At 42.0% G+C, this 19,681-nt stretch overlaps 1 protein-coding gene across 5 annotated transcripts in view; it reads left to right on the plus strand.

Annotated features, from left to right (window-relative positions):
• The window catches only part of ROBO1 (roundabout guidance receptor 1), a 420,921-nt gene that overhangs the window by 342,166 nt on the left and 59,074 nt on the right, over nucleotides 1-19,681 (plus strand). For all 5 annotated transcript variants that reach the window (XM_033211602.1, XM_033211603.1, XM_033211606.1 and 2 more), the window contains exons 11-17: nucleotides 1,733-1,814; nucleotides 1,997-2,165; nucleotides 2,250-2,416; nucleotides 8,887-9,008; nucleotides 9,749-9,980; nucleotides 11,206-11,327; nucleotides 13,677-13,848. In XM_033211602.1, the coding sequence (XP_033067493.1) occupies nucleotides 1,733-1,814; nucleotides 1,997-2,165; nucleotides 2,250-2,416; nucleotides 8,887-9,008; nucleotides 9,749-9,980; nucleotides 11,206-11,327; nucleotides 13,677-13,848 (1,066 nt within the window). The remainder of the gene's footprint in view (nucleotides 1-1,732; nucleotides 1,815-1,996; nucleotides 2,166-2,249; nucleotides 2,417-8,886; nucleotides 9,009-9,748; nucleotides 9,981-11,205; nucleotides 11,328-13,676; nucleotides 13,849-19,681) is intronic.

Consider the following 19,681-nt stretch of genomic DNA (forward strand, 5'->3'; position numbering starts at 1 on the left):
CAAACTTTGCAGTGAATGAAATGTTAAATGAAGAGGAGTAATATATGTTTAATTTGATGTTTTATTTTTTTCAGATATTTCATTGTCTATGTTTGAGATGATTTAACTCATAATTTAGTCCATAGCAGGTAATTTAAGGTTATATGGAGGAGAAGAAAAAGAAAGGATTTCTGAGAACCTACCGAGGAAACTAGATGAGGTTTTGTGAGAGAATAAATGTCTTCAAAGTAGTGGTATGATGTAGTCCTTCCATAAGGCATCTTTTAAGATATTTCCCTGTATCATTTTATGTGCAACTAGACTTCGATAGTTGTTCTATTGTAAGTATGTGTTTCATCATTTTGCGATGGCAAAACTATATATGCAACAAAAGCCATAAAGTAATGTACACACCGAGTGTACAATTCAAATCAGAATGCTAAATGATGGAAAACCCACAGGTTTGTAGGAATCATTTAAGGATTTACTTTCACATCCCATGCCTGCTCTTTCAGGACTTTATTGTTTTGATTTTTCTTCTTTTTTTAGGTCAAGATCAGACCAGCTCCTGAGGCGTATGAAAGAATGGTCCTGACAGCAATAAACATAACTTTTCTGTTGCTTGATTTCCTAGTGTGGGTGGTTCCTTTGGAGTACGGGATCAGCATCACAGTTCACTTTAAGTGCCACAACGGTTAATATGTTGTGCTACTTTGTGACTTGGTTATTGCAATTGCCAGAGCAAGATGACAACATTCTTTCTTTATCAGATGTTACTTGAAGACAGTTATTAGCTTGAGCAGAAGTAGATGGGTTTATTCTGCTGCTGCTGATTTCACAATTGAACATGTGACCTGTTTGCTCTCTGTCAGTCAGTTTTTTTTTTTTTTTTTTTTTTTTGAGGCGGAGTCTCGCGCTGTCGCCCGGACTGGAGTGCAGTGGCCGGATCTCAGCTCACTGCAAGCTCCGCCTCCCGGGTTTACGCCATTCTCCTGCCTCAGCCTCCCGAGTAGCTGGGACTACAGGCGCCGCCACCTCGCCCGGCTAGTTTTTATATTTTTAGTAGAGATGGGGTTTCACCGTGTTAGCCAGGAGGGTCTCGATCTCCTGACCTCATGATCCGCCCGTCTCGGCCTCCCAAAGTGCTGGGATTACAGGCTTGAGCCACCGCAGTCAGTTTTTAAAGGGGAGCGAGAGTGTTCATTCCAACTCGAGTTTGGCTTTGTACTTCTTACACTGCCTTAAGTTACAGGTTTTAAAACCCGGGAAAGTCAATCTTTTAAGAAAAAATTCTGTGATTCCCATCCTTTTTCTGTTGATCTCATATATCCATATAGGTATAACTGATAAAATATGAAGGCAAGAATAGCCATTGGTTAAGCTTTATCAGCCTTATTATATGACTTATTAAACATGAAGATATATTTTAGCAATAAATATTAATGCTTTTAATTTGAAGAGTTGTATGCCTTAGGAATTACTGTCCCTGAGACTGATGATAATATATGCTAATGCAATTAAATATTTCTTATTCTACCATTAGAACAATCATATAAAATCTCTTTTTTTCTATATTGATGTAATATTTTCCCTCACATTCAATAAAAATATATTCAATTAAGGGGAAGTTTCTGGTTACTGAATTTTAATGCAGTTATCCATATTCATGGATCACATACAAACCTGTAATTGCTTTTCCAGCCCAGTGAGTTCTTGATTTTTCCAAATATTTATTTTTTGTCTGCCTTCTCAGCTGGGTGATACTGGTCGGTACACCTGCATTGCATCAACCCCCAGTGGTGAAGCAACATGGAGTGCCTACATTGAAGTCCAAGGTAAATTAAATGGTATATTTCCCTTAAAGTGAAGCTTAAAATGCAGTTGTTTACTTACTGGGATATTAATGAAGTAAATGTCCTGTTCCCTGAGTAGATGTATGAATATGTTATCTGTATTTATATGCTTACCTGTGTATGTGTAAACATCTTTTATTTTGGCCTTTTTTCCCATTTTTTAGAATTTGGAGTTCCAGTTCAGCCTCCAAGACCCACTGACCCAAATTTAATCCCTAGTGCCCCTTCAAAACCGGAAGTTACAGATGTCAGCAGAAATACAGTAACATTATCATGGCAACCAAATTTGAATTCAGGAGCAACTCCAACATCTTATATTATAGAAGCCTTCAGGTAGAGTGAAGGAGATGCTTCCTAGTTGTTCTTTTTTGATTCGCCATTAAATACGCATGTTCTAACCTGTGTGTCTGTCCTTAGCCATGCATCTGGTAGCAGCTGGCAGACCGTAGCAGAGAATGTGAAAACAGAAACATTTGCCATTAAAGGACTCAAACCTAATGCAATTTACCTTTTCCTTGTGAGGGCAGCTAATGCATATGGAATTAGTGATCCAAGTCAAATATCAGATCCAGTGAAAACACAAGGTAAATATTGATTTACTTAACCCTGTGACACCTACTTATCCTTAGATGTTATAAATACACAAATGACTTGTGTTACATGCTACAATTGTACATTTACAGTCTGTTGTTCAGGTTGTCCAAGTTGCTTAATTAATTTTTAATATGCAAACACAATGTCTACAAACTTTATTATTTTCTGGACTGAGCATACAAACATAAGATGGATTAACAAAGAGAACTGTTTCTCATAAAATTACAAATATACTAAGACAAAAATATGATGTGAGGAGATGGAAAGTAGAATGATGGTAACCAGAGACTGGGAAGGGTAGTAGGGTGGCTGTGGGGAGAGTGGGGAAGGTTAATGGGTACAAAAAAAAAAAAAATAGTTACATAGAATGAATAAGATCTAGTATTAGATAGCAACAGGGTGACTATAGTCAACAATAATTTATTGAACACTTTTAAATAACTAAAGTATAATTGGAATGTTTGTAACACAAAAAAAGGATAAATGATTGAGGTGATGGATACCCCATTTATCCTGATGTGATTATTAAGCATTATATGCCTATATCAAAATTTCTCATGTACCCATAAATATATACACCTGTTAGGACCCATAAATTTAAAAATACGTGAATATTTGTGTATTCCATTCAATTTCCTGAATTTTAAATATAGTAACAGGCCGGGCGCGGTGGCTCAAGCCTGTAATCCTAGCACTTTGGGAGGCCGAGACGGGTAGATCACGAGGTCAGGAGATCGAGACCATCCTGGCTAACACGGTGAAACCCCGTCTCTACTAAAACAAATACAAAAAAACTAGCCGGGCGAGGTGGCGGGCGCCTGTAGTCCCAGCTACTCCGGAGGCTGAGGCAGGAGAATGGCGTAAACCCAGGAGGCAGAGCTTGCAGTGAGCTGAGATCCGGCCACTGCACTCCAGCCTGGGCTACAGAGCGAGACTCCGTCTCCAAAAAAAAAAAAACAAAAAAAATAAATAAATAAATATAGTAACATATAGGTGTACAATCTTAGTCATATTATAATTGTATTTAAAATTAACTGAGTTTTATTTATATATAAGTTCAGTACTTATAACCTTCTGGATGAATTTTTAGATTACAATCCTAATCAGATAATACTCTCTTGAGATCACGTGAATGTAGGAGATATCTGGAAGCTTATTATTAATTCCTCTGTCCAGTTAAACTCCAACAAGCATGGAGAAAATACTTTAGGTCTTTATTTTGTTTAGCCTGTCTTTATTGTCAGTTATATATGAACCATGATATAAGAAACTTTTAAATGAAAAACACCTACGTTTTGGTCAAAGCTGGGTTCGAAAAACAGATAAAAGCAAAACGGACATGTTTAAAGCTACTTCTAGAACATTTAAAACTGGAAATTTTCTTCCTTTGGACCAAATTTTGGGTATTCCACATTTTATCTTTTGTGAACAGAAATTACTTTTAGCTTTTAACAGACGGATTATTTTCATCTCTCCACACTCTTGCTCATCCTATTATTTTAGTGCTCTAATAGGAGTAAAATTAATATACTGGAAAAAAAAGATGAATTTGAATCATCCTTGACCTTTTATTTTTGGGAAAAAAAATACGTGTCATTGTAAATAAAATGTGCTTGTTTTTATATTAGTAAAGAAAGGTAATTTTAGAGGGGAATGATTCGAAGTATAAAATTATTTTCTCCACATACAGAGGGATAGTGTTTCTATCTTAAGGAAACAAAGAAAAAAAATAGACTTGGTTATTTTAATAGAAACAAGTTATACACGAGATGACTGAGACTTAAACTCCTTTGTTGCTGGTTTGAGAGAGGGGTCTGCCAGCCATGTTGCTGTTTTGTTACTTCAAGTATGTACATAAACAGTCTTTTTGGAAGCACTTCTCATTTCAGAATTTGCAGAAAAAGCACACCAAGTTGTAGAGCATGCCCACGTGTGTCTCTGGTGTGAATGTAACACACCCATAGCTCCTACTGGCTATTATGAATCACCTCTCCAGGAGCTTTACTATACTTGCAGCCTGCCTTAAGGCAGCCTGGGGTTTTTGATATTAGATACACATTTGTAAAGAATGTAGACCCAATGACAGCTGTAAAATGAATTTAAACGTTTGTCCCCAGTGCAATGGTCTCCAGCCAGTAGATTCTAACTGAAAGATTTTGGCGACTGCAGCTTAACTCTGTTTTGTCCTATACTCACATGCATGATTCCGTAATATGTAACCTCATTTGTAAGTGAGGAGTGAGTTAGCATTCTGTCTGAACATTCATTTAGTCTTTTTAACATTTCTGTCAATTTGCCTTTGTATATGCATAGCTAGTGGAACAATGTGTATAGTCTGTTCTCACGCTGCTAATAAAGAGCTGCCCCGAGACTGGACAATTTATAAAGTTAAGAGGTTTAATTGACTCACAGTTCAGCATGGCTGGGGAGGCCTCACAAACCTTACAATCATGGCAGAAGGGGAAAGTAACATGTCCCGCTTCGCATGGTGGCAGCAAGAAGTGCCGAGCAAAAGTGAGCAAAGCCCCTTATAAAGCCATCAGATCTCATGAGAACTCACTCACAGTAGCATGGCGGTAACTACTCCACGATTTAATTACCTCCTACCGACTCCCTCCCGTGACTCGTGGGGATTATGAGAACTACAGTTGAAGATGAGATTTGGGTGGGGACACAGCCAAGCCATAGCAATCCAAGTATAATGCATCCTTGTCAACTGGAAGACTGGAAATGTAGAGAAACAGGCGTACAATTGTGAAATCAAAGACATTTTTTTAATTTCAGCTCCTCATAGCTGCATGGCCTTGAGCAAGTTAGTCAGCCCTTCTGAGTTTCCTCACCTTTAAAATGGGGCTGCACATACCCATTCCGCAGGATTGGACAAGGACTAAATTAACTAATCAATATATAAGTACATACGATGCAGATTTGTGTTTTACTTTCCATAAAATCTGGTATTGGACTTGTATGTCTTTTAGTGTCAGGGCTAAAAGGAAGTTCATAAAATTTGAGGGTATCATAAAACTGAGAAGGACAGCTAGTGTGCCAGATGAGAGAATCAGAATTACGTATAGCCCAGCAGATTGGACTGATGGGAGAGTGCTCACTATTAAAGTTAATAGAGCAAATTAAAAAGTCTGGTACTTGAACTTGGGTTTAAAAAATTAGCTGTAAAAGGATAGACTAAAGACAGCAGGCTTACGGGAGGTATATGTGTGTGTGTCAGGGCTCTCAGAATGGTCTGACTTTGAATTAAATACCCGTCTGAACCTACTGAGGGATGTAGTTGCCAAGAGAGCAAATGTAATCTTAGCTGGCACTAGAATTATGCCTGGATCAAGTAATTTTTCTCTTTTTACTTTGAACTATTCAGTTCGTGAACGGAGTAATGTGTTTGTTCTGGACACTACATTTTCAGATGGACTTTTAAGAGGAGGACAATAAGGATAGTCGATGAGGCCGCACGAAAGGCTGAAAAATCACATCATCTGAAAAGACATTCAAGGATCTGGGCCTGGTTAGGCCAGAAAATAATAACATCAGAGCAGACATGACATCTTTTCCTTAACATTTTAAGAAACTGCCATATGGAAGAGTTATGCTTATTCTAGCTTGAGGCAACAGCAAAGGGCCCATGAGAAGTAAAATTGAGGCACGTATCTTACCTATTATTGGACTTCATTTGAGGCTGTAAGCCCAGGATTATAACCGTAATAAGAACCTGGGGAATAACCTGCAAAAAAAATTTCACTGGAGGGAACAGAACGCATACACAGTAAGGAGAAAAATGAGGGGTGAGGAAATTCAAGAAGGACTTGTTGGAAAGTGATTCATAAAGGAGCAGGCATAATTTCTCTAACCATTTCTGGAATATGGTTGCAAAAGAATCTTCCCCAAGTGTAGATACATATGAATGAGCTGGGGTCAAAAGCTAATGGTGCACAGATATAGGGCACCGGTTCCCTGTACAGGAATCAGGTAGACCTATGTCATGGCTGGAGTTAGAGCCTTGTTATGTGGTGATCAACGTGTGCTTTCCCAAAGACAAGATTTGATGATGCAAGGAAGATTGGATGAGCACCTGGCAGGTGGGGGTGGTGGTCATCGTCGCTGAGATGCGGCTGTTGTTACCGTTGTTCGTTGCTACGATTCTTCACCCACGTGTCCTGTCTGCATCATTCTTGAGCCCCAGTTTTAAAAGAATATGTACAGATACACAGAACGTATATATCATACCTAAGGTGATATCAGTTCTTATCAATGAATGGGGCCTGGATAGTCTCCCCCCAGAGGTTGTGTATGTGAAGTTTTAACGTTGGGGGAAACAGTTGGCTGGAACAGTTAGGTTTTCCTTAAGTCTAATTGTGAATATTGGGAAAGACCTTTTGCATTGTCATACATTTCTTTCAGGAGGTAGAGAACAAAAACAGTAAGAGGATCAATTTGTAAACTTCTCAAAGTTATTTTATTAGGCGTCATTTTCCCTTTTTCTCTCTGATGTGAGCATTTCTATTATGATATTATCGACTCCTGTTGCTGTTGTGGGTACCAGGTGGGAGAATCTAGCAATTTTCATGAAGGAACTGACTAGTGGGTTTATCTCATATCAGAGGAATTCGGGATTGGGATGCAGACCATGGCAGTTACAGATAAAATGGTTATTTCTGTATTTGAGGAGACTTTCTGAAAGGGAGATGATTGTGTGAGGATGGGAGCTTACATATGAGGGAGACATTTGGAAGCTGGCATAATGTGTGTGTTTTCCACATGTGAATACATTTTAATTGAACCTATGTTTATTAAGCAACACCTATGTGTATGGCACTATGCTATGCACCATGGTCCACAGTCCCTGCTCTCAGGAAAAGCACTTTTTATGTGTTATTACAAGATAGCTTTTACCACAGCCCTCAGGATCAGCTGCCTTTGATATCACCATTTGAAGCACAAGGAAACTGGAGAATAATGAGGTTAAGAAATGGTTCCAATATTGTGCGGTTTTTAAGTTGCTGAGGTGGTGTGCAAACCCAAGTCTGTTTTGTTCCAAGTATTTCAGTCTCATCCTAGAAATGGATGGCAGTTTAAGTCATAGGAGCAAATGAGACCAGTGGATAAGGAAGAGATGGAAAGCTGATGGTCAAGTGTTTACTACATAGAGGCTGTGATAATAGTTATCCTGAGGGCAGATCCTAGCCAAAAATATTGGTAAAGTAAGATGAAGTACAGAATTATCCCAGTTCTTTTTTTTTTTTTTATCTTGCTTATTTATCAGCTTAATTTCTAGGTTAAGTATAAAAACAACCAAACAATATGTAAGAGCGTTTGATGTCAATCTTGATGTCATTTCTTCCACTTGCCTAGCTTCCCTGGACTTCATCTGAGATACTTAGCAATCTCATTCTTAGCATTCCTGCTTTTGCTATCTACCCAAGACCAATTCTTTGAAGGTATTTAATGATTCAGTAAACTAAAATTCTCATTTTAATGTTTTTTAATATAATGCGGAATAATCTGGAATGTAAATGCCCAAATACAATACTTTGAGAAAGAGAATTCTGAAGTCCAAAAAACATTTTCTTCACTTCCTCCCATGTATTCCCTGTTACTATTATAAACAAAGCAAAACTTACCTGTTTAGAAAACCGCTTCAGAAATGGGCAAATGTTTTTTGAGTGTAGACTTTAAGAAGCTTATTAAAAAAGTTATTGTTAGTAGCCATTTCACTCTTACTGTGTTCTTAGTTTCCCTTCTAAAATTTGGGGGCTGTTGTGATTAAGAACTCTTTATTAAACCTTCTTTACGATGACACAATAACTAAATCATCATCAATTACATAAATGTTAAGTACTTTTTTCTCATGAATCTAATCAGATTGATTTTATTTTACTTCCTTGGTGGCATCTGTATCACCTCCATTGTAGCCACTAACTTACCATAAACCTTATATGAGAAAATATCCAAGTTCATCTTAATGATGTAAAATATCTGACTTCTTTCTCTTCTTGGTTTTCACTAACCATATCTCCTTTCTTCCCATTGCGTAGCCACTCTGCTGCAATTGCAGTCTCTTTTCTGTCTTGCATAGTTAGGATCACTACAGAAGGTTTTCATAAACTCAGAGGGCATTGCACTAGTGCCTTCATTTTCATCAGGAAAGTGATCATTGCATGGTAGGAGGAGCCACTAAATGTTGCTATTTGCCATTGTTGCCTTTGCTTCCTGCTCTTTTTGACTTTCTATAATACGTGTCCTCTGCATTCTCTCTCTCTGTGTATCTCTATCCCCTCTTACTTTCCTGATCCTAATAAAAAGGTTAAATTATTGTTATTTTCTGAATCACAACCTGGCTTGTATTCTACTTAACTGAGAGTTGCTGTGAATGAAAAGTTTGTTTTACATGCTTTCATTCAGTCCAGTGACGTTGCGTAGAAACTGACACCGTTTTCTTGAATTGTTGTAGATGTTCCACCAACAAGTCAGGGGGTGGACCACAAGCAGGTCCAGAGAGAGCTGGGGAATGTTGTTCTGCACCTCCACAACCCTACCATCCTTTCTTCCTCTTCCATCGAAGTGCACTGGACAGTGAGTTGTTACAATATTTGATCTCAGTTTTCCTAAGCGTCTGGGAGATCATTATAATGCATATAACATGTAACTATCTGTTGCCTACTTGTACATTAAGGATAACTGTATAGTGTAAGCACTGTTTATTACAGTGCTTATTAGTTTGGCTTTAAACAGAAAAATGTTGCATCTTGAGCCTATTTTTTTCTTATTGTGCTGCAGCAGTGAACTTGACCTGTCTCAGGAAAGAAATAGATAGTATTAACTATGATATGTAACTTGTGATAGGATCATTATTACATGAATCTTTTAAACTTAGAGATATTTCCAAGTAGTGTTAAGTAGGCTTTTAAAACCAGAGAGCCGTCAAACATTTTAGCTTCTCATCCCCTTGGCCCAGGCGCGCCTTACGTGCAGTGTTAGAGCTGCCATCAGGCCTCACTTTTCTGCGTGAAGCATAGAAGTTAATGCCACAGAAATGTGTATCGCCTTACAAAAGATAGTGGATTTTTTTCAGTATTCTACGTATCTGAATGTTTTAGCTGAAGATTCTTTTGGATTTTCTATGAGCACACTCATGTTGTCCACGTTCCAATGAGTTTTGTTTTTTCCTTTCTAATTCTGACACAGTTCTTGTGTAGGAATGTGGGATGAAGCCAGACAGAATTTTGTGCATTTTATAACATTTAATTTTTATTGTTTTCAAATGAACCAGTAAAATAGTATGAATAATTACATTTTACTTGTCTTTTTAATAGGTAGATCAACAGTCTCAGTATATACAAGGATATAAAATTCTCTATCGGCCATCTGGAGCCAACCACGGAGAATCAGACTGGTTGGTTTTTGAAGTGAGGACCCCAACCAAAAACAGTGTGGTTATCCCTGATCTCAGAAAGGGAGTCAACTATGAAATAAAGGCTCGCCCTTTTTTTAATGAATTTCAAGGAGCAGATAGTGAAATCAAGTTTGCCAAAACCCTGGAAGAAGGCAAGTATGATGAAGCGTATGATTTCCATGCATTGCAGTATATTTGTTAGGATTGTACTGGCTTAATTTAAATTGTTATAATGTTAAGAGTGGCATTAATTATTAACTTTCTTGATATTGAACATACATTTTGCTAACAGTATTTGTTTATTTAGAAAACTAGAAAAGCAAAATGCTATAATAGTTGACTTGCTTCAATAGTGGCCTACGTACAAATGTGCAAATGTGAACATTATATTACTTAATGACATACAGAAATTTAATTATTCAGAACTAAAATTCACATTTAAAAATGCAATTGTTTTCCATTTGGTTTATTTTCTAGTCAGCATTTTCTGTTTGTTTGTTTTGATCCATGATTGGAGAAATGTGTTGATTTGCCCAGGGCTTTCTGGGATTAACATTTTCTTCCTAAATCTCATCTCTCTTAAAACACCTCAGTTCTAGACAAACCACTATAGCTGACCACCCTATTCCTAGAAATTAAACAATATTTACATAAAGGTAAAAGATTACATTAAATTACAGCAGGATGTTTCCCAACATGTCCTTGTCACTTTGGCTGTATAAATAATTATGATGAATGATTAACATTCATTTTCATACTTTTGAACATTTTGAGGGAGAACATGAGACTAGAGTTACAGGGTAGAAGAAATAGGAATTGTCCTGGGATGTTTGGTGGGAACAAGGTGTTTAAGTTTGGTTACGGAAAATTCACAGTGGCAGGTAATTAGCATTGAGTGAGGAACAACTTAGGTAATTTGGGACTATTCAGACTTGGATGAAATACATCTTTAAAACATATGCAGCCGGGCACAGTGGCTCTCACGCCTGTAATCCAAGCACTTTGGGAGGCTGAGGCGGTGGATCACCTGAAGTCAGGAGTTTGAGACCAGCCTGGCCAAAGTGGTGAAACCCTGTCTCTATTAAAAATAGAAAAATCAGTGGGGCGTGGTGGCGGGCGCCTGTGATCACGGCTACTCAGGGGGCTGAGGCAGGAGACTGGCTTCAACCCGGGAGCGGGAGGTTGCAGTGAGCCAAGATCGTATCACTATACTACAGCCTGGACAACAGGGGGAGACTCCATCTCAAAAAAAAAAAAAAAAAAAAAGCATATGTTGATATAATATTAATATACTTATTATTGGTTTTGATATTAATAACCTGCTTTCAGCGTTTTCTAGCACATTCTAATAACCTACCTTTTAAAACAATTTAATAGCACCCAGTGCCCCACCCCAAGGTGTAACCGTATCGAAGAATGATGGAAACGGAACTGCAATTCTGGTTAGTTGGCAGCCACCTCCAGAAGACACCCAAAATGGAATGGTCCAAGAGTATAAGGTATGAGATTAATGGATGTGTGTGAATGTCCTGATGGACAGGCCCCGCCATTCACACAGAAAAAGCTGGGATTTGTTTGTGGATATTTGGCGCCATCTGCTGGTCCAAATAGCAACATGTAAATTATTTTTAAAACGCTTTCTTGTTTATTCAGCGATTTTGAAATTCTGGTTCAGTTGGTCTGACAGGGACCCTTGGACATATATTTCGGTGAATCTTTTGACGATTCTGATGTGCATTCTTAGTTAAGGCGCAAATAAGACTGTACATGTTCTTCTGAGTAGCAAATTAATCCATACAGTAACCAAGTATCCTGAGCCGAGTTTTATTTTATTTTCAAAAGTTTTAAAAACAAATTGAGAAATCTCTTTATGAAAGGTGTGTATATTAACAGTGTGGTTTTTAAAGTATTTAAAAGATTGCCATAAGTGCACTGTGGATGTTTTAATATGTTTCAAATAAGATTTTCTAGCATAATTGAGGCATTAAAAGTCTCTGTACTTTTAAGTGTTTTCTTAAGAGTTTCAAGGCTGTCTCCATACTGAAGATTGACAGGATACTATGTGTTAGTCTAGAAAAATTGAATGTTAGAGAAGATTTTTAAGGATTTAAAATGAGATGATGTCTCAGCTCTCAAGCTAAATTGTGGAATGTCGGCATTTTCCCCTAAGAGTCAAAACTCATTTCTCTCCTGAAGAAATGCAAAAGGGTGGATTTCACTTAACTTCACGGTCAGCTTAAAATAATAAAATGCCTTTCGGAACCTGATTGACTGGTACAAAATCAGTTTGTGGCTTTGGTTCAGCTGTGTAATGTAATTGGGGTTAGAAACAATCACAAAAGAGTCTTTATTTCCAAATGGCCAGCTCCTCATATAGGGTCTGACCATTTCTGGGTATTATGTATTGAAATTATATTAAAATAATATTAACTTTCAAAGAAAAAAGTAAAAGGATAAATGATGGAGAAGACTGGTATGCTTAGATTTCTTTTAAATCTCACTTCCTGTTACAGTGTAGACAATTGTCTACTGAAAGTGAATGGTATATATTGCTTGAAGACATCATAAAGAATACAGAGCATGTCAGTTGGGCGTGGTGGCTCACCCCTGTAATCCCAGCACTTTGAGAGGCCAGCCTGGCCAATATGGTGAAACCCCATCTCTACTAAATATACAAAAATTAGCTGGGTGTGGTGGTGCACGCCTTTAATCCCAGCTACTCAGGAGGCTGAGGCAGGAGAATCACTGGAACCCAGGAGGTGGAAGCTGTAGTAAGCCAAGATGGCAGCACCACACTGCAGCCTGGGCGACAGAGCAAGACTCCATCTCAAATAATAATAGTAATAATGAGCATGTTTTTCTATAGATCATTTTCTTATGGAAACTGAGATTGAACATTGTCATGCACCATATCCAAGTTCTTACACATCGCAGAAGATCACTCGGTGATGAATCTTTTAGTGAAATTTAAAACAAGGATTATAGTATAGTTTGAAAATCTCAATTTCTTGAGAATAGTTTTCGATCACAAATATTATTAGCCAAGTTAATCAGGTAACTCTAACTTTCCCATTAGAAGAATGCTTTTTTCACATCAAATATGTATTGCTATTCTTTATGATCTCAGGGATGCTGTGAAGCATGCCATTTAAATAGAAGATCAGAGGGCGAATTTTCCCTCACTGACCATACAGTTCAGTGTACCAGAGGGTGAATAGAATCCTGGGATGAGACTTATCCCTTGTGTGCAGTTTTGTTTTTAATAATATTTGTGCAAACTGATCTAGCGTATTCAGAAGCTCTCCTTCCTTTTCAATCAGCTACTCCTTGTAAAATGTGACGTGCCAGTGTCAGTGCCAGGCAGGTTGATGCCAGAGAACGATTGAAGTAAAGTACGAGACTTGGAGTTTCCTACTCATTTTTGTTTTACAATATCTGGTCATCTGTGTCATGCCTAGAATGCAAATGTTGAATGGTATTCTTCTTGATCTGCATAGACACAGCTGTCTGCAAGCTACTTATTTATTTGGCAAATAATGTCTTGTTGTTAAGAAATCTTAATGAAGTAGGCTGATGGAAACTACTACCTTCAAGCACAGATTTGTAGACTTACTGATATAACCTTTTAAAAGTATATGAGAAAGTAATAAAGACACCTTGAAACAACTTTTAACATTAAATTTGAATAGAAGATTGTTCATAGAACTAGATTTTAGGGAAAAATGACTTTGGAAACTTCTGATGGTAGCGCATGACAGTTTTGAACTCTGTCTGGGTCTAAAACTGCAATCCTGTGTTGATCTTTGCATTAATTTAGGTAATTTACAGCTGATTTTCGCTTCTTATAGGTTTGGTGTCTGGGCAATGAAACTCGATACCACATAAACAAAACAGTGGACGGTTCCACCTTTTCTGTGGTCATTCCCTTTCTTGTTCCTGGAATCCGATACAGTGTGGAAGTGGCAGCCAGCACTGGGGCTGGGCCTGGGGTGAAGAGTGAGCCTCAGTTCATCCAGCTGGGTGAGTGTCAGTGCGGATCCCGGTTGACGGTCTTTCACTCTACCGTGTGTCCCGCTTTGCTTTTCTGCATGTGGCTGAGCCACCCGCCATTGCTAATTTAATAGAATATGGAATATGGCTTAGAGCTACAAAAAGGTGTTAGCTTTACTTAAAATATGGCGCGGCGGGGGAGAGAGAGAGAGAGAGAGAGACTAGATGCAGATATATAGACATAGATATCTCAACTAAACTTGAACATATCCAAGCACACATTATTGATATTTCAAGCAAGAGACTGTCCATATTCAATGTTATGCTAATCCTTTCCTATATAATGTTTTTATCTATTCAACAAATACTATTAATTGAGCACCAAGGATACCTCCGTGAACACGAAAGACAGTGTGCACCTTCGTGGAACTCACAGTTGCTTGGATTTAAAATCAAACAGGCCAGGCGCGGTGGCTCACTCCTGTAATCCCAACACTTTGGGAGACCAAGGTGGGCAGATCACGAGGTCAGGAGATCGAGACCATCCTGGCTAACAGGGTGAAACCCAGTCTCTACTAAAAATACAAAAAACTAGCCAGGCGAGGTGGCGGTCGCCTGTAGTCCCAACTACTCGGGAGGCTGAGGCAGGAGAATGGCGTGAACCCAGGAGGTGGAGCTTGCAGTGAGCTGAGATCGCGCTGCTGCACTCCATTATGGGTGACAGAGTGAGACGCCTTCTCAAAAAAAAAAAAAAAAATCCAACAAGTAAGTAAACTTCTATTTAAAACTTAAACCAGGTATTAGAAGTTTATAGCAATGACCAATTTATATTCACATGTAGTGTCTATTTAAAATTATAATTGCTTATTATAGCAAAAGATAGATTGAGATGACAAGAAGTATTAAAATATGTTTATATGCTGATTGCTTAGAAAGTTAAATACAATTTGTGCCTCAAACATAGATGAATTAAAAAAAAAAAAATCAAAAGCTTCATTACCGCAGTTCACTCTAGGCAATATGGCATGAACATAGAGTACAAATTAGTAAGTGCATGGTAGTAAATTCTAAAACAAACAGCAAAACAATGACAAAATACCATTGTAACTGAAAAGCAAGAAGCAAGGTTCAAATATTAAGAAGCTGTGTTTAAATTATGAATGATGCCAAGAAGCATATAGCACCTTTATGTTTTTGTCTTCCAGATCAGAGGTTAAGCATTAGTAGTATTTTATTACTAGTGAAATACTAGTCTATGTTACTAATATTACAATCAGTTGTTCAATCATCAAAAAGGATCTGAGGTATGAAGCTTTGTATTTCACAATTACATACTATTTTTGCATGTTAATAATATTGATGACATCCTGGAAATCATTTCAAAACAAAATTAAGAATCACCTGGTTTTCGTAAACTTCATTGCTATACATAAAGAACTTCACATTTATTTTGAAGAATATTATTGATGTTCCGTTGTTTAGAAAATGTGAGTTGCAGTAATAGATATATTTGCAGAATTTCTGTCCTATGATACAATAAATGCACCAAAGTCCACTTGTGAGGTGAGGACTCTGTTCCACACAGACAGTGAGGATCATAGGCGGATGAGTTAGCCTCTTTATCACAGGGCTTCTGAAGTGGACCCGGGGTCTGCAGCAAGGGGAGGAAAGAAACACATCGTCGATGGGAGTGTTCAGTGGTGCAGGTCTAGACAGGGTGCACCTCACTCCTCGTCGATGGGAGTGCCCAATGGTGCAGGTCTAGACAGGGTGCACCTCACTCCTCGTCGATGGGAGTGCTCAATGGTGCAGGTCTAGACAGGGTGCACCTCACTCCTCGTCGATGGGAGTGCCCAATGGTGCAGGTCTAGACAGGGTGCACCTCACTCCTCGTCGATGGGAGTGCCCAATGGTATAGGTCTAGACAGGGTGCACCTCACTCCTCGTCGATGGGAGTGTTCAGTGGTGCAGGTCTAGACAGGGTGCACCTCACTCCTCGTCGATGGGAGTGCCCAGTGGTGCAGGTCTAGACAGGGTGCACCTCACTCCTCGTCTATGGGAGTGCCCAGTGGTGCAGGTCTAGACAGGGTGCACCTCACTCCTCGTCGATGGGAGTGCCCAATGGTGCAGGTCTAGACAGGGTGCACCTCACTCCTCGTCGATGGGAGTGCTCAATGGTGCAGGTCTAGACAGGGTGCACCTCACTCCTCGTCGATGGGAGTGCCCAATGGTGCAGGTCTAGACAGGGTGCACCTCACTCCTCGTCGATGGGAGTGCCCAATGGTATAGGTCTAGACAGGGTGCACCTCACTCCTCGTCGATGGGAGTGTTCAGTGGTGCAGGTCTAGACAGGGTGCACCTCACTCCTCGTCGATGGGAGTGCCCAGTGGTGCAGGTCTAGACAGGGTGCACCTCACTCCTCGTCTATGGGAGTGCCCAGTGGTGCAGGTCTAGACAGGGTGCACCTCACTCCTCGTCGATGGGAGTGCCCAATGGTGCAGGTCTAGACAGGGTGCACCTCACTCCTCGTCGATGGGAGTGCCCAATGGTGCAGGTCTAGACAGGGTGCACCTCACTCCTCGTCGATGGGAGTGCTCAATGGTGCAGGTCTAGACAGGGTGCACCTCACTCCTCGTCGATGGGAGTGCTCAATGGTGCATGTCTAGACAGGGTGCACCTCACTCCTCGTCGATGGGAGTGCCCAATGGTGCAGGTCTAGACAGGGTGCACCTCACTCCTCGTCGATGGGAGTGCCCAATGGTGCAGGTCTAGACAGGGTGCACCTCACTCCTCGTCGATGGGAGTGCCCAGTGGTACAGGTCTAGACAGGGAGCACCTCACTCCTCGTCTATGGGAGTGCCCAGTGGTGCAGGTCTAGACAGGGTGCACCTCACTCCTCGTCGATGGGAGTGCCCAGTGGTGCAGGTCTAGACAGGGTGCACCTCACTCCTCATCTATGGGAGTGCTCAATGGTGCAGGTCTAGACAGGGTGCACCTCACTCCTCGTCGATGGGAGTGCTCAATGGTGCAGGTCTAGACAGGGTGCACCTCACTCCTCGTCGATGGGAGTGCCCAATGGTGCAGGTCTAGACAGGGTGCACCTCACTCCTCGTCGATGGGAGTGTTCAGTGGTGCAGGTCTAGACAGGGTGCACCGCACTCCTCGTCTATGGGAGTGTTCAATGGTATATGTCTAGACAGGGTGCACCTCACTCCTCGTCTATGGGAGTGTTCAATGGTATAGGTCTAGACAGGGTGCACCTCACTCCTCGTCTATGGGAGTGCCCAATGGTGCAGGTCTAGACAGGGTGCACCTCACTCCTCGTCTATGGGAGTGCTCATGGTGCAGGTCTAGACAGGGTGCACCTCACTCCTCGTCTATGGGAGTGCTCAATGGTACATGTCTAGACAGGGTGCACCTCACTCCTCGTCGATAGGAGTGCCCAATGGTGCAGGTCTAGACAGGGTGCACCTCACTCCTCGTCGATGGGAGTGCTCAATGGTGCAGGTCTAGACAGGGTGCACCTCACTCCTCGTCGATGGAGTGCTCAATGGTGCATGTCTAGACAGGGTGCACCTCACTCCTCGTCGATGGGAGTGCCCAATGGTGCAGGTCTAGACAGGGTGCACCTCACTCCTCGTCGATGGGAGTGCCCAATGGTGCAGGTCTAGACAGGGTGCACCTCACTCCTCGTCGATGGGAGTGCCCAATGGTGCAGGTCTAGACAGGGTGCACCTCACTTCTCGTCGATGGGAGTGCCCAGTGGTACAGGTCTAGACAGGGCACCTCACTCCTCGTCTATGGAGTGCCCAGTGGTGCAGGTCTAGACAGGGTGCACCTCACTCCTCGTCGATGAGAGTGCCCAGTGGTGCAGGTCTAGACAGGGTGCACCTCACTCCTCGTCTATGGGAGTGCCCAATTGTGCAGGTCTAGACAGGGTGCACCTCACTCCTCGTCTATGGGAGTGCCCAATGGTGCAGGTCTAGACAGGGTGCACCTCACTCCTCATCTGTGGGAGTGCTCAATGGTACATGTCTAGACAGGGTGCACCTCACTCCTCATCTATGGGAGTGCTCAATGGTGCAGGTCTAGACAGGGTGCACCTCACTCCTCGTCGATGGGAGTGCTCAATGGTGCAGGTCTAGACAGGGTGCACCTCACTCCTCGTCGATGGGAGTGCCCAGTGGTGCAGGTCTAGACAGGGTGCACCTCACTCCTCGTCGATGGGAGTGTTCAGTGGTGCAGGTCTAGACAGGGTGCACCGCACTCCTCGTCTATGGGAGTGTTCAATGGTATATGTCTAGACAGGGTGCACCTCACTCCTCGTCTATGGGAGTGTTCAATGGTATAGGTCTAGACAGGGTGCACCTCACTCCTCGTCTATGGGAGTGCCCAATGGTGCAGGTCTAGACAGGGTGCACCTCACTCCTCGTCTATGGGAGTGCTCAATGGTGCAGGTCTAGACAGGGTGCACCTCACTCCTCGTCTATGGGAGTGCTCAATGGTACATGTCTAGACAGGGTGCACCTCACTCCTCGTCGATGGGAGTGCCCAATGGTGCAGGTCTAGACAGGGTGCACCTCACTCCTCGTCTGTGGGAGTGCTCAATGGTACATGTCTAGACAGGGTGCACCTCACTCCTCGTCTATGGGAGTGCTCAATGGTGCAGGTCTAGACAGGGTGCACCTCACTCCTCGTCGATGGGAGTGCCCAATGGTGCAGGTCTAGACAGGGTGCACCTCACTCCTCGTTGATGGGAGTGCCCAATGGTGCAGGTCTAGACAGGGTGCACCTCACTCCTCGTCGATGGGAGTGTTCAGTGGTGCAGGTCTAGACAGGGTGCACCTCACTCCTCGTCTATGGGAGTGTTCAATGGTATAGGTCTAGACAGGGTGCACCTCACTCCTCGTCTATGGGAGTGTTCAATGGTATAGGTCTAGACAGGGTGCACCTCACTCCTCGTCTATGGGAGTGCCCAATGGTGCAGGTCTAGACAGGTGCACCTCACTCCTCGTCTATGGGAGTGCTCAATGGTGCAGGTCTAGACAGGGTGCACCTCACTCCTCGTCGATGGGAGTGTTCAGTGGTGCAGGTCTAGACAGGGTGCACCTCACTCCTCGTTGATGGGAGTGCCCAATGGTGCAGGTCTAGACAGGGTGCACCTCACTCCTCGTCGATGGGAGTGTTCAGTGGTGCAGGTCTAGACAGGGTGCACCTCACTCCTCGTCTATGGGAGTGTTCAATGGTATATGTCTAGACAGGGTGCACCTCACTCCTCGTCTATGGAGTGTTCAATGGTATAGGTCTAGACAGGGTGCACCTCACTCCTCGTCTATGGGAGTGCCCAATGGTGCAGGTCTAGACAGGGTGCACCTCACTCTCGTCTATGGGAGTGCTCAATGGTGCAGGTCTAGACAGGGTGCACCTCACTCCTCGTCTATGGAGTGCTCAATGGTACATGTCTAGACAGGGTGCACCTCACTCCTCGTCGATGGGAGTGCCCAATGGTGCAGGTCTAGACAGGGTGCACCTCACTCCTCGTCTGTGGGAGTGCTCAATGGTACATGTCTAGACAGGGTGCACCTCACTCCTCGTCTATGGGAGTGCTCAATGGTGCAGGTCTAGACAGGGTGCACCTCACTCCTCGTCGATGGGAGTGCCCAATGGTGCAGGTCTAGACAGGGTGCACCTCACTCCTCGTTGATGGGAGTGCCCAATGGTGCAGGTCTAGACAGGGTGCACCTCACTCCTCGTCGATGGGAGTGTTCAGTGGTGCAGGTCTAGACAGGGTGCACCTCACTCCTCGTCTATGGGAGTGTTCAATGGTATAGGTCTAGACAGGGTGCACCTCACTCCTCGTCTA

Source organism: Trachypithecus francoisi, unplaced genomic scaffold (genome assembly GCF_009764315.1).
Source record: "Trachypithecus francoisi isolate TF-2019V2 unplaced genomic scaffold, Tfra_2.0 Lachesis_group0, whole genome shotgun sequence".
NCBI classification, from domain to species: domain Eukaryota; kingdom Metazoa; phylum Chordata; class Mammalia; order Primates; family Cercopithecidae; genus Trachypithecus; species Trachypithecus francoisi.